The following is a 12947-nucleotide window of genomic DNA, read 5'->3' on the forward strand; positions in this document are numbered from 1 at the left end:
AGGGTCAAACCAGGCTGCTCCTTGGAGGCAAGGATTCTGGGGCTTCGTCTGACATACTTTGGACATGTTGTAAGGAGGGACAGGTCCTTGGAGAGGGACATCATGCTTGGGAGGGTGGAGGGATGGCACAGGAGGGTAAGCCCCTCTATGAGGTGGATTGATTCAATGACTGGGATAATCAGGATGCGTGTATCAGAGGCAGTGCGATTGGCACAGGATAGAGCAGGGTTTAGGGCTGTTGTACATAGGGTTGCTATGTGTTGCAAGTGACTCGACGGCACATAACAACAAAGAAAAACAATTTCCCGTGCTGCAAATTGCACTATGCAATATTTGTTCTTTTGTGACTGATATATTTCACTCAGCATAATGTCCTCCAGCAGGGTAACACATTTTGGATATTTCCTGATTTCCTTGTTTTTCAGTGCAGCCTAGTATTCCAAACGGGTGATTTTTAACAAACAGAAAATTTTCTTCATGATTTAGGAGGCTGGAAGCCCAAATTCAAGGTGCTAGCTCTAGAGGAAGGCTTACTTTCTCTGTCAACTGTTTTTTAAAAAAGTTTTTTAACATACTAGCTTATTGACAACATTCGAATACATTGTTTTCAAGAAAGATTCTTCAAATTTTCCTTCCCCTCCCCCATCAGCTCTTGAATAAGGTCCTTGTCTTTCTGAAGTTCTACTCTCAGGACATCTTCATATAGCTTGGCATTTCTCTCAGTACTTCAGTACCTTGTCTTCCTTATCTGCTCTGTATTTCAATAGATACTGATTTAAGATACACCCTATACTAATCTTATTTCATTAAGATTAAAAGACAACCCATATAATCCCCAATGGAATTATAACCATAGACATATAATAAAAGATTTACAACACATAGTTTAGGGAGATGCACACTCTTCAGTTTATAACAATATATGTATATACTAAGTAATACAAATAGAGGATAATGTTGGGCAAATTCTGGTAGGTTTTCAAAGTGAAGAAAGAATTTAGTGTCCTGGATGACAAGAAAATAAAAGAACCGATGCCAGATGTTGAGGTAGAAGTATAATGTTGGGGCTATTTTGTGACAATCACAAAATATATATTTTTTTAAGTCAGTAAATCCATGTTTTGTTGCTTCTATCTTGCTTTGTTTCACTGTGAAGACTTTTTTTTTTTTTTTTGGTTTTCCAGGTGGTCTGAATTGTCTTAATCATCATTCTCAGTTTTAAAGTGGGCAGGAAAACTTAGATTGGATACAGATGCTAGTATTACTGTTGGAGAATAAGAAAGATCACTGTAGTATCAGAAGGTTTGAGGGAGACCAAGATGAGCTTGGAATAGCTCTGTGTGGTCTAGTGCTAAGGAGCTGTGCTACAATCCTAAAGGCAGATGTTTGGAACCCCCCAACTGCTCTGTGGGAGAAGGATGGTCAGTATCTTTTTGTGTGATTTACTGCCTCACCCATGGACAACTATGCATTGGTTCTTACTTGCCAATACTCGCCACCACCAACAATGGCGATTGAAGATCTTAGGTGGTTGAGTGATAAGGAGATGTGCTGCCTGCCCAAAGGTGCACAGTTCAAGTTCACCAGAAAGATGTAACACTAAAGGCATACGTTTGGAACCCACTAACTGCTCTGTGGCAGAAAGACGGACGAACAATCTCCTCTCATGCACTTTGCTTCCTTTCAAACCTACTGGAGAACCAGCAATGTATTGGTTCTGACTTGACCATACACAATAACAGCAAACAATATGAGCTCACAATATTTTCCTTTTTATGTGCCAGCAAGTTGACTATTGATCATAGAGACCCTATGGACAATGGATCTGAACCCTGCCCTGAATGTAACATTCTCACCATCTCTGATATACTTGACCCCATTGTTACAGTCACTGCCAATGCATCTTTTGTGAGGGTCTTCTTCTTTGGCTGACTCTTCATCTTTTCAAGCATGATATCATTTTCCAAGGATTGGTTCCTCCTAAAAATATGTCTCAACTTTGTGAGATGGAGTTTTTCCATCATCCTTACCTCCAAGGAGCACTGTGGATGCAATTTCTCCAAGACATTTTATTTGTTCTTTTTGCAGTCCATGGGATTTTCAGTACTCTTCTCCATCATCACATCACAGAGGCATGAATCTTTCTGTCATACTTAGTCATTGTTCAACTCTCAGATGTATAACAAGTTATACAAAGACCATGGCTTGGATCAGGTACACCTTAGTCTTCAAGCTGACATCATTGCACTTAAGCACTTTGGCTATGTCCTTGACAGCAGGATTTTCCCTTCTACATGTATTTTGATTTCATGACTGCTGGTACCAAGGATGTTGATTGTGAATCCAAGTAAGATGAAATTAATTGTTGACCCCTTAGCCCGAATAATTATTGTTTTTAGGTGCCATTGAGTCAAATCTGACTCATAGAGACCTCAGCTATATCCTGTGCCACCCTCACAATCTCTGCTGTACTTATGCCTGTTCTTGCACTTACTGTGTCAGTCCATATTTTTGAAGCTCTTGCTCTCCTTTGCTGACCTTCTACTTTTCTGATCATGATGTTTCTTTCCAGGGACTGGCCCCACCTGATAACATTGCCCAAAGTACATGAGACAAAGTCTCACCCTCCCTGCTTTTAAGGAGCACTCTGGCTTCCCCCAACATAGATTTGTTTGGCCATTTGGTCATCCATATATATCCTTGTTTCTTTCTCTGGCTTTTAGAGCAGTATTTCACAAAATGAATTCCAAGGATCATTTGCATAGAATCAATACAGCTTCTTGTTAAATGTAAATATTTGGGCCTCACTATAGACCAGGTGGGGCTCTTGTGGTCTAGTGGAAGAGACTGTGCCACAATGTGAAAGGTAAACAGTTTGAATTCATCAGCTGCTATGGGGAGAGAAGGACTGACAGTCTCCTCCTGTGCAATTACTGTTTCTCAAAACCTACTGGCGGGTCAGTTATGAATCGATTCCAACTTGATGATACACAACAACATAGACCAAATGGATCAGAATTGCTTGTCATAGCAATTAGCAATTTCATAAACTCTTTAGCTATGATTCTTATGTAGGACAAATTTGTGGAACTTCTCTTATCCCACATCTGTCATAACTTCTTATGTTGAACTCTCACTTTATCCTTTCTCTCCTTCAACTTTCTGTCCTTAGTTCTCTCATCTTAAAGTTCTGTTCTATCTTCCAGTCACACACTATAGACTTTTCTTTCAAAATCAGAGTAGATCACAGCTAATCTTTTCCTTATAGAGTCTGAACCTCAACTCTGATTCTTCACACCTCCATTCCATATTCTCTTTGCTTCTAATTTATTTCTTTCCCTGTCTTTGTATCAAGTGCAGTGTGAGAATCACTCTGGCTTTAGAATTTCATGGAATATTTTCTTTAGCTGTCTTTGATTTAGCTTAGAACTGCTCCTAATTTCTACCTCATCTCTGTTTTTTCTTCACCTTTCTATATATTTTTCCCTCCTTTGCGTTTCCTTTGGTAAATATCCTTGGCTTAGATTTCAAGAAAGACTTTGTGGTTAGTGAGTAAGAACTGTTTTATTTCTTCTGTCATGTCTCTTACTCTCTTAGCAGACCCACTTGGAGAAAAGACAAAAGGGACAAAAGGGTCAATCCTTCAGAGTCTCTGTCCTTAGTAGCCACTGTCTGTTTCGTGGACTCCACGTGAACTCTGCATTCCTGGTGTGTGGATTTTGTAGGCTATGAATATAAGACATCACTGAACAATCATAGACTGCATTGTTGGAACACACTGGACTGAGAAAATGGCATTTCAGCTTTAAAATATATCAAGAACCCAAGTGTTTAGTGATCCCTAAAAATGTAATGGCATGTGGAGAAAGTAAGAGAGTATACAACATACATGAATTTTCTATTACTTCTTGACTGAAGTTCGGATTAATAGGAAGGATTTTGGCTCATAGAATACATAATGCAAGTCTTCTTTAAAAAAGCATGGACTTATTATGTTCGTGTGACTGCTCACATAGATCCATTGGAATCTTAATGATCCGTGAGATAAATTGCTCACATTTTTAAAGGTGCATCTACATTACAAAAAAAGGCAGCACTTTCAAGAGTACACTGCACTGTTGTGCTTTTGAAAACAGTTGAACCACACAGTGTTGAAAATAGGAACAATATTGGTGACTCATAAACACACACATCATAGCAAGAAAAAACAATAGGCCTTATAGAAAAGAAACTCACCCATATTTTGCTCAAAGTGCTTATGTTTTAAAGCAACTATGAATGTGTTTTTTAAGAAGCAGCATTAGTACTTTAGATCGTAAAATGGAAGAAATTTAAGTCCTGAATATTTACCTCTTCTTTGAAAGAGTAAACTTTTATTGGTAGTAATTAAACATTTTGAATAACCTCGCAATCAATACAAACAACAAATATCAGATAATAGGCAATAAGTTATTTAAGGATATTCTACATAAATACACACTAGATAATTTTATACATTAATAACTCTTAAGCATATATAACACTTGAGAAAAAAATTGGGTTAAGACAGGACGTAAATGCAGTCTGATCTGTGTAAATACATGTAAATATAGTACTATGCAAATATAGTAAATCTATATAATTTGGTGCAACTTTCTCTGTCATTAATTTGCAGTGATTATGAGCTAGTCATTCATCTTCCTGAGCCTTAGTTTCCTTATTTATAGAAGAAAGGTAATGCATTGATGATTATTAAAGTTTATTCCAGCTAAAATGTAAATGTTTCAAGATTATAAATTTTTAAAAGACATACTCAAAATGCATGCACATAGAATACATAAAAATATGCATGACATGTTGCTATACTCTATTTTTCTATGATCGGTGATAATGGTAAGAATTCTTTTGAATTCTCAGACCTTTATATCTTTTTTTAGCACTCATAATACCATAATAAATGAAATTGTACATAATGATAACATAATTTATATATAATGACACGAAAGAACAGAAAAGTTTAAGCTCTTTGTTCAAAATTCTCCAGTAACAGGAACATCAAAGATTTTTTAATGCATATTCTAAGTACCTAGACAGGACTGAATGTGATGCGTACAAGCTAAAACTACTGGTAAACAAGAGTAATCTTAGCCTGCACCATAAATCCATAATAAGATGAAGATAAGGCTTTGTAGCAAAACTGGATCTTTATAGCTATCAGAAAGAAATAATGCATTAGTTAACCTTTGTTATATTTAATAATTAGAATAATATTTTTAACTGTGTATGAATATTTAGCAAATATTTAATGTTAATTGTATTCATCAGAGGACAATGATATGAATGACATTAGGAATACAAATGCTTTTATGTAAATAAAAATAACTAACAGTCTTCTTAAGTACTAGAGCACTCTTCTGTCAATTTGCTGTTCTGAGGTAACCTGGGGTTGCTGTGATACTGAACCTTGTGCCATTGGGGTATCAAATGCCATAACAGTTACCTGTGGTGGACCACGGTTGGTGGAGCTCCCAGTTTAAGACAGGTTTGGAAGCAGGAGTGGCATCTATATCCTAAACAACATGCCTCTGGAAACTATGAACTTTGGGAAGCGATAATAGTTCTAGAAAGGCTTCAGGTCTTTTATTCATAGGGTTGTTATGAGTCATGTTCGACTAGATGACAATCAACAACAACAACAACAATCCTTCTGTGGAGCTCTGGTGATCTGCTGGCAAGCTGCACTTCCAACCCAAAAGTACACAGTTTGAATTCACCAGCTACACCACAGGAGTAAGATGGGCAAACATCTCCCACGCCATGTATTGCCTCTGAAAAGTAGCTGGAGTGTCAGCTATGGGTTGGTTAGACTTTGACGGTACATAACAGCAAGCCTTCCATATTTGCATGAACATCAAGTAAACAGATGAATGTTCCATTTAAAATGTGGATCCACTTGATAATTTCAGTTTTTCCTGGTATTTTAGTCTCACATGAGGAAAGGGGAGCTTTCACTGAAATTCCATGTTGCTGTTTTCAGGTTTTTCTTAGGATAAAGTGTCAGTGAACACCTTTTTTAACAAACTAAAAAAATAGGTATAAGACTTTTTGTAACCGTTATCTCATAAAGTATAAAGAAATAAAATACATTTAAAAAAGGAATAACTTTTAAAAATGAAAAATAGTTTTAAAAACCTTAAGAAGAGATGGTGATTTTTAAAACTTAACCTCTGTGATTACACGTTTGAGTTTCCTGGCTTTATATTTGATGTAATTTATATTTTAGAGCTTGAACCTTGGTCATGTAGTAGGTTGAGGTTAGGCTGCTAACCTGAAAGGTTACCCCTCAGCCATCTCGAGGAAAGAACAGGCAAGCTCTTATTTTTAAGATTTATAGCTTCATAAAGCTAACAGAAGCTTGCTGTGAGAGATAATCTACTCCATGGCAGTGGGTTTTTGAGTGTTTATGTCTTACCTTCATTGCTTAAATCGTCATTTGTTTCTGTATTTGCAAAATCTAATCTAATATTTTAATATAATGGAAATGTACTACATATATTTAACAAATAAAATCCTTCTTTTTCCCACCTCCAGGGATGTCCTCTGCATCTCTATTAGTAAATCTTCTTTCAGTTTTACTCATGCCTTTTGTATTTGGAGAAACAGAAGTAAGATTTGCTGGACAAACGGAATTTATTGTTAATGAAACAAGTACAACAGTTATTCGTCTTGTCATAGAGAGAATAGGAGAACCAGTAAATGTTACTGCAATTGTATGGGTAAGAAATGATCATAGTTGTGATATAAATATGAACTTTCTTAAGATATTTTTTACTGTTTGGTATTCTGAGGAGTTTTGTTATAATAAATTATTATATACTGTTACATTCATGTCTCTTATAGGTTCATAGAGTGTAGCTTCATATATTTGACAATAATATTTTAAAGATGGAAGACAATTTTAAAGGATTTTTATATTTACTTTAAAGCACGCAAAAAACAAGATATAAACAAGAAATTCTAGGTAGAAACATTTTATTATGGGTAGCTTTGATTCTAGTTATATTTGATCAGACGTTTTCTATTGTAGTTTAGAGAAAATATGTGAAATACCTGAAAGTACATAATGACAATAGAAAAAAAGTCATATCAGAGAGTGTGTTTTATAGAGCAAAGCATATTACTATTAGCTATTGAAACCATTTTTTCATCATGCATAGATTTTAGTTACTGGATAGAGTGTATGATCTTGTTATTGGATAGAGTGTATAGTATTCAGTGTATGCCAATTTTTGAGGAGAGCTGATATCATATACACCTTAAGCTATTGCTATGTTTGAAAAATTGTTTGATATTTTTGTTTGTAAAAAAATATTTTTACACAACAGGTTAAATTATTACATTATGAAACATTGTGAAAAGAGAAAGAAAATTAAGAAAACCCACACTCCAAAACCACAAAAAATGTGAAACCAATCTAGTATTATAATTTTGTGCATTGGTATAAAGTTTTTTAAAATCTATGGCATATATGTATATATCTTATTAGTTTGAATTTTATAATATCTTTTTTTGGTATAACATATATTATATTCTAATGATTTCCAGGTTTTTCTGTCTTTTCTACAATTTTTCTTGTTGGTAGTATCATAACTTATTCGTTATTGCTTAACAGCTTTCCATTGAAATTCTTTTTGGTTTTTATTACTATGAATGTAGATCAGATAAAACTGTATTATACATGTAAATTTTCTACTTTCTTAATTTTAACATTCTTCTCCTAAGTTGAATTCTGTGTTTGCTTCAATGACTTTTTATATTTAATGCTTTTTAAAGATGATACCTCTGTGTGTGTGTAGCGTAAAATGGAATACCAATTTTTCAACACCCTTGTGCTCTTGAGTTTCTGAAGTGTTTAGAAATTTTTTAGTACTTTATTTTTTACAAGAATATTTTTACCATGTTCTCAGCAAAAGTTTACACAGGCAACTGGTACCTCATTTAATAGTTACTATACAGATTGTTGAATGACATTGGTTACATTTTTCATGATGTGCTTAAATTCTCCTGAATTCTGTTTTGGATGTTTCACTTCCAGTTGTCTGATTTCCCTGTCTACTTGCCCTTTCATTTGCGCTCAGAGTGTTGGCTATTTTATCTCGTATAGGTGATTCTTCAAAGATGCTTAGTACTCATGGGCCTTGCTCTTTAGTATGTGAAACAACCTGAAAGGTGACCTTAGGAGGGTAGTTTCAGTTTAAGATTTACAGAGCATCTCTTATATCATTGGGAAGTAATCTTGTATTAATTGTCCCAGTAAGCTTGGGTTTGTTTTTATTTTTTAAATGAATTTGAGTTTTGTTTCAATTTCCCCCCCTTTATACCCTTTTTTCCTTGTGTCCCTTATTAGAATGTTTATAAGTGGTGACCAAGGATCATTGAACTTTTCCGATCTCAGGATAGATGAGACCCAAATTCATGCAGATTTTGTTTTTTTAAAAATATGTTCTTAAGCAATATGCTAAAGTAGTGCTGTAGACTAGTACCTTTTGCATAGTTTTTCACTCTTTTGTGGATTTCTTTTTTTCCTTTTAGAACATAAAGGAGTCACTTTTGTATAGATATACTACCTTTTTGGTGGTAGTTTTTTTTCAAGATGAATTTTACCAGTTGTTATTCATCTTTTATATCTTTGTACATCTTATCAATTGATAAGGACTCTCTGATGGCATAGTCTGTAGGGAGTTGCACTAAGCCAAAGCAATTTTTAAAATTCTGGTGGTTCAAATTCACCACTGGCTCTGGGCAAGAAAGACATTCTCCTTCTGTGTGATTTATAGCATCAGAAAACTCTCTAGAGGTTCAACTATGAATTGGTTTCAACTCGACAGTAATAATGTGTTGTGTTTTCATACATTTTATTTTCTATTTGTTGATAGCGCTAGTTGGCATCATTTTTATTTGTTCTGAATGGAGTTTTTTTTAAGATTATTTTTGAAATTTTACATTTTCTCTCCCTGAATATGCTAGCTGTATGGTGAAGATACCGGGGATTTTTTTGACACATATGCTGCGGCTTTTATACCTGCTGGAGAAACAAATAGAACAGTGTATATAGCCGTATGTGACGATGACTTACCAGAGCCTGATGAAACTTTTGTTTTTCACTTAACATTGCAGGTAAGCCTATTTCCCCATTAACTTTAACCTCATAAAAGTCTTGTAAAACTTTCTTTAGTGAGAAACACCTAGGTGATTGCTGGTGATTTTCATAGATACAACTGGCCTTATTTAGCAGTTTCACTGTCTGGTATTTCTCAGATTATCGTTAGAAGATTCAACAGCTTATTTTCAGTCTGTTCAGCTTATTTAAGAATTGCTGTGACAAAGGCTCATGAAAACCTCATCTTCTGTTTGACCTTTTTCTCTTTTAGCCTTCCCCTGCTATCATATGCACAAAGAATGACCATGACTTCTTAGTTCAAAGGAGAAGGATACAAAAACTAGGCATGGGAGTGGGAAATCCCTGTGCCTTAGAAAAAGTTCAGAGTAACCTTGGGCGGGGGTGGGGGGTGGGGAAGTTGGATAACTGAACAGTCAAAGATTTAATCACCTTTTATGCCTTGATCATTGCTTTTGAAAGTGATTGCCAACATTACTCTAGTTGATTTATTTCTGAAAGACATTGATACTGCTTTATTTAGAATATCATTATAATTAAATTTTCATGAAAATGGTATCTGCCATGTTTTGCTTTTGTAAATGACTCTTTTTAAATTTGTATTCCTTTATGCTAATGCTGAAATGGCACAGAAAACTTCCCTCTTCTAAATTTCCAATGATATTTTGCTTCTCATGGTACAGCAGTGATCTATTTGATATACTGAAGTAACTTAGAGTTGCTGTGATGATGGACAACTGTGCCATAGGTGTATCAAATGCCATAATTGGCTACCATCATGGGCAGTGTTTGTTGGAGCTCCCAGACTGATTCAGGTTTGGAAGCAGGACTGGCATCCACTTCCTAAACCATATGCCTCTGGAAAGTCTATGAACTTGGAGAAATTATGATAGTTATAGAAAGGCTTCTGGCCTTTGTTCATCTTGTGTGTGTGTGTGTATCTCTATCTCTATCTCTGTCTCTCTCTCTCTCTCTCTCTCTCTATCTCTATTGCTATCTCTCTCTCTCTCTCTATCTCTGTATCATCTATTTCTATCTCTATATCTCTATCTCTATCATCTACATCTACATCTATATCTATCTATCTGTATCTGTATCTCTCTATCTCTATCTTGTATTTAAATATCAGTTGGGCCCACGGGCCTAGTGTTACTATTTTGGAGGAACATTCTTTTAAGTTGTACAACACTCTTCTGTGAATTTGCTGTACTGAGGTAATCAGGGTTTGCTGAGAAGCTGAGCCTTGCATCATTGTGGGTCAGATGCCATAACAGCTGCCCATGGTGGACGTGTTTGGTGGAACTCCCAGTTTAAGACAGGTTTGGAAGTAAGAGTGGCATCCAATTCCTAAACCACACGCCTCTGGAAGCTATGAACATAGAGAAATGACGATAGTTGTAGAAAGGCTTCATGCCTTTGGTTCATATGGTTGCTATGAGTCAAGTTTGACTCGACGGCAATCAACAAGAACATCTTTAATTTTGAACTTTGATTTATAGAACAGCTGATTCTTAACTTTCAGTATCTTCTATAGTAAAATAAAAATAGTATTTGAACAGAATTTCATGATAGATACCTAATTCCCTGTTTAAATATTAATACAACATTTTAAAAAATTTATTGTTATATTCTTGAGCTTTTATTTTAGAAACCCTCAGCAAACATGAAACTTGGATTGTCAAGAACTGACAGTATTATCTGCTTACTCAGAATAAGACAGAATAGGAAGAAGGATTAGCCATCCTGTTCTGGAGTAATAATAGGTTTTGGAAACTTCTATAAACAAAAGAGCACAGAAATCTATTAAATATAAAGCTGGAGGCTCAGTCCTCAAATTGGAAGACATAAAAAAAATCAGGAATAGTTGCCAACATCCACTAATAATTGGAATGTGGAATGTATGAAGTATAAATGTAGGAAAATTGGAACTGGTTAAAAAAGACCTGGAATGCATAAATATTGATATACTAGACATTAGCAAACTGAGATGTATTGGCATTGACCACTTTGAATCAGACAATAGTATGATCTAGTAAACCATTGGACAGAGGGTTGCTGTAAGTTGTAGCTGACCTGACAGCACATACAGCAAGAATATTAATAAGGGCATAGTAATTGTGATTTAAAAACTAATATTTTATTGTCTAAGAGTAGTTTATAATTCATAATAGTCAATTCTTACTGATTGTTTTCAAATTTTTAAAGTCATTTTTGTTTTAGGGTTTTGTTTTTTTGTGTTTAAATATTTTTATTAATGATTTTTTAATGCAACATATATAATTGTTACAGCATATTCTTTCATTTAATTTCCCCCCATTCACTCATTGTTGCACATTTTCCTCCCTGCCCTCCCCTCCCCCAGTTCATTTTTCTCTTTAAAAAGAAAAAAATTCTTTCATTGTTATACAGTCCCCTCCAAGTCCACAGTCTACTTTATTATGCATTTCTTTTTCTGTAATCATGTCATGAAAAAAATACCTAAGCCTGTATTCCTTTTAAACAGTCTCTTCCTCATCTGTTTCAACGCAGTATACATTATTTATCCTCTCTTTTTTTAGGTTCTCCCCAATCCCGATGGCAGTCCCGTTTTACAACAGTGGAACTATGAAGTATTTGTCCTTTTCTGACTGAGATATATCACTCAGCATAATGTCCTCCAGGGTCACCCATTTTGTATAATATTTCATGAGTTCCTTGTTTTTTAGTGTAGCATAGTATTCCATTGTGTGAATATACCACAGCTTCTCTTATCCATTTGTTTGTTGATGCACACTTGGGTTGTTTCCAACTCTGCTATTGTGAACAAAGCAACAATAAACATGAGTGTGCATATATCTGATTGGGTGGCATTTATGGTTTCTTTAGGGTGCTGGGTCAAATGGTATTTCTATTCCCAACTTTTTGAGAAACTGCCATACAGCCTTCTATAGTGGTTGCACCATTTTACACTCCCACCAATGGTGAATAAGTGTGCCAGTTTCTCCACAACCTCACCAGCATTTGTTGTTTGCTGCTCTCTTGAATTTTGCTATTGTTTCTTAATGTATTTCCTCTTTTTTATTGTTAGTTTATATTTCCTAAATATGTACAGTATAATTATTATGCATTTTTATTCATTTTTTTGTATAATTACTTAAGTCTATTAAAATTATTGTTTTTCCTTTTTAATTTATTGTTGTATTCTTTTGATTTTATTTTAGAATCCCTCAGCAAAGGTGAAACTTGGATGGCCAAGAACTGTTACTGTCACCATATTATCAAATGACAATGCTTTTGGGATTATTTCACTTGATATGGTATGGAAACAATTTGATTGCTCTTGTAATTTCTAGGTAATAGTTTGTTAACTTTTTTATTGTTTAACATGATGCTAGTTACAATCATACAGTGTTTGGAGTTCTATATCTATCTATCCCTCTAAATTTTTCCCTTATTCCTTATCCTGTACACGGCCCATTTTTTCTTACGTAACATTTCTGTTAGAGAGAGAAAATTGCACTGGAGCGCAGGGAAGCCAAAGCACAAGGAAGAATTCAAGATACTAAAGAGGTGAATAAAAGATTTCAAAAGGCAGCACGGGATGAGAAAGCAAAATATTACAATGAAATGTGCAAGGAGTTGGAGTCAGAAAATCAAAAAGGCTGAACTCGCTCAGCATTTCTTAAGCTCAAGGAAATGAACAAAAAATTAAAAACTCGAGTTGCTATAATCAAGGATGCTTTCGGCAGAATGTTAAATGATCCAGGTAGTATTAAAAGAAGATGGAAAGAATATACTGAGTCACTGTATC

At 34.9% G+C, this 12947-nt stretch overlaps 1 protein-coding gene across 1 annotated transcript in view; it reads left to right on the top strand.

Annotated features, from left to right (window-relative positions):
* The window catches only part of GPR98 (G protein-coupled receptor 98), a 1036968-nt gene that overhangs the window by 29231 nt on the left and 994790 nt on the right, over positions 1 to 12947 (top strand). Inside the window, exons 2-4 of the mRNA XM_006885387.1 lie at positions 6571 to 6755; positions 9007 to 9156; positions 12358 to 12453. Of these exons, the coding sequence (XP_006885449.1) occupies positions 6571 to 6755; positions 9007 to 9156; positions 12358 to 12453 (431 nt within the window). The remainder of the gene's footprint in view (positions 1 to 6570; positions 6756 to 9006; positions 9157 to 12357; positions 12454 to 12947) is intronic.

This window comes from Elephantulus edwardii, unplaced genomic scaffold (genome assembly GCF_000299155.1).
Source record: "Elephantulus edwardii isolate Elephantulus edwardi_28Jun2011 unplaced genomic scaffold, EleEdw1.0 scaffold00043, whole genome shotgun sequence".
Lineage (NCBI taxonomy): Eukaryota > Metazoa > Chordata > Mammalia > Macroscelidea > Macroscelididae > Elephantulus > Elephantulus edwardii.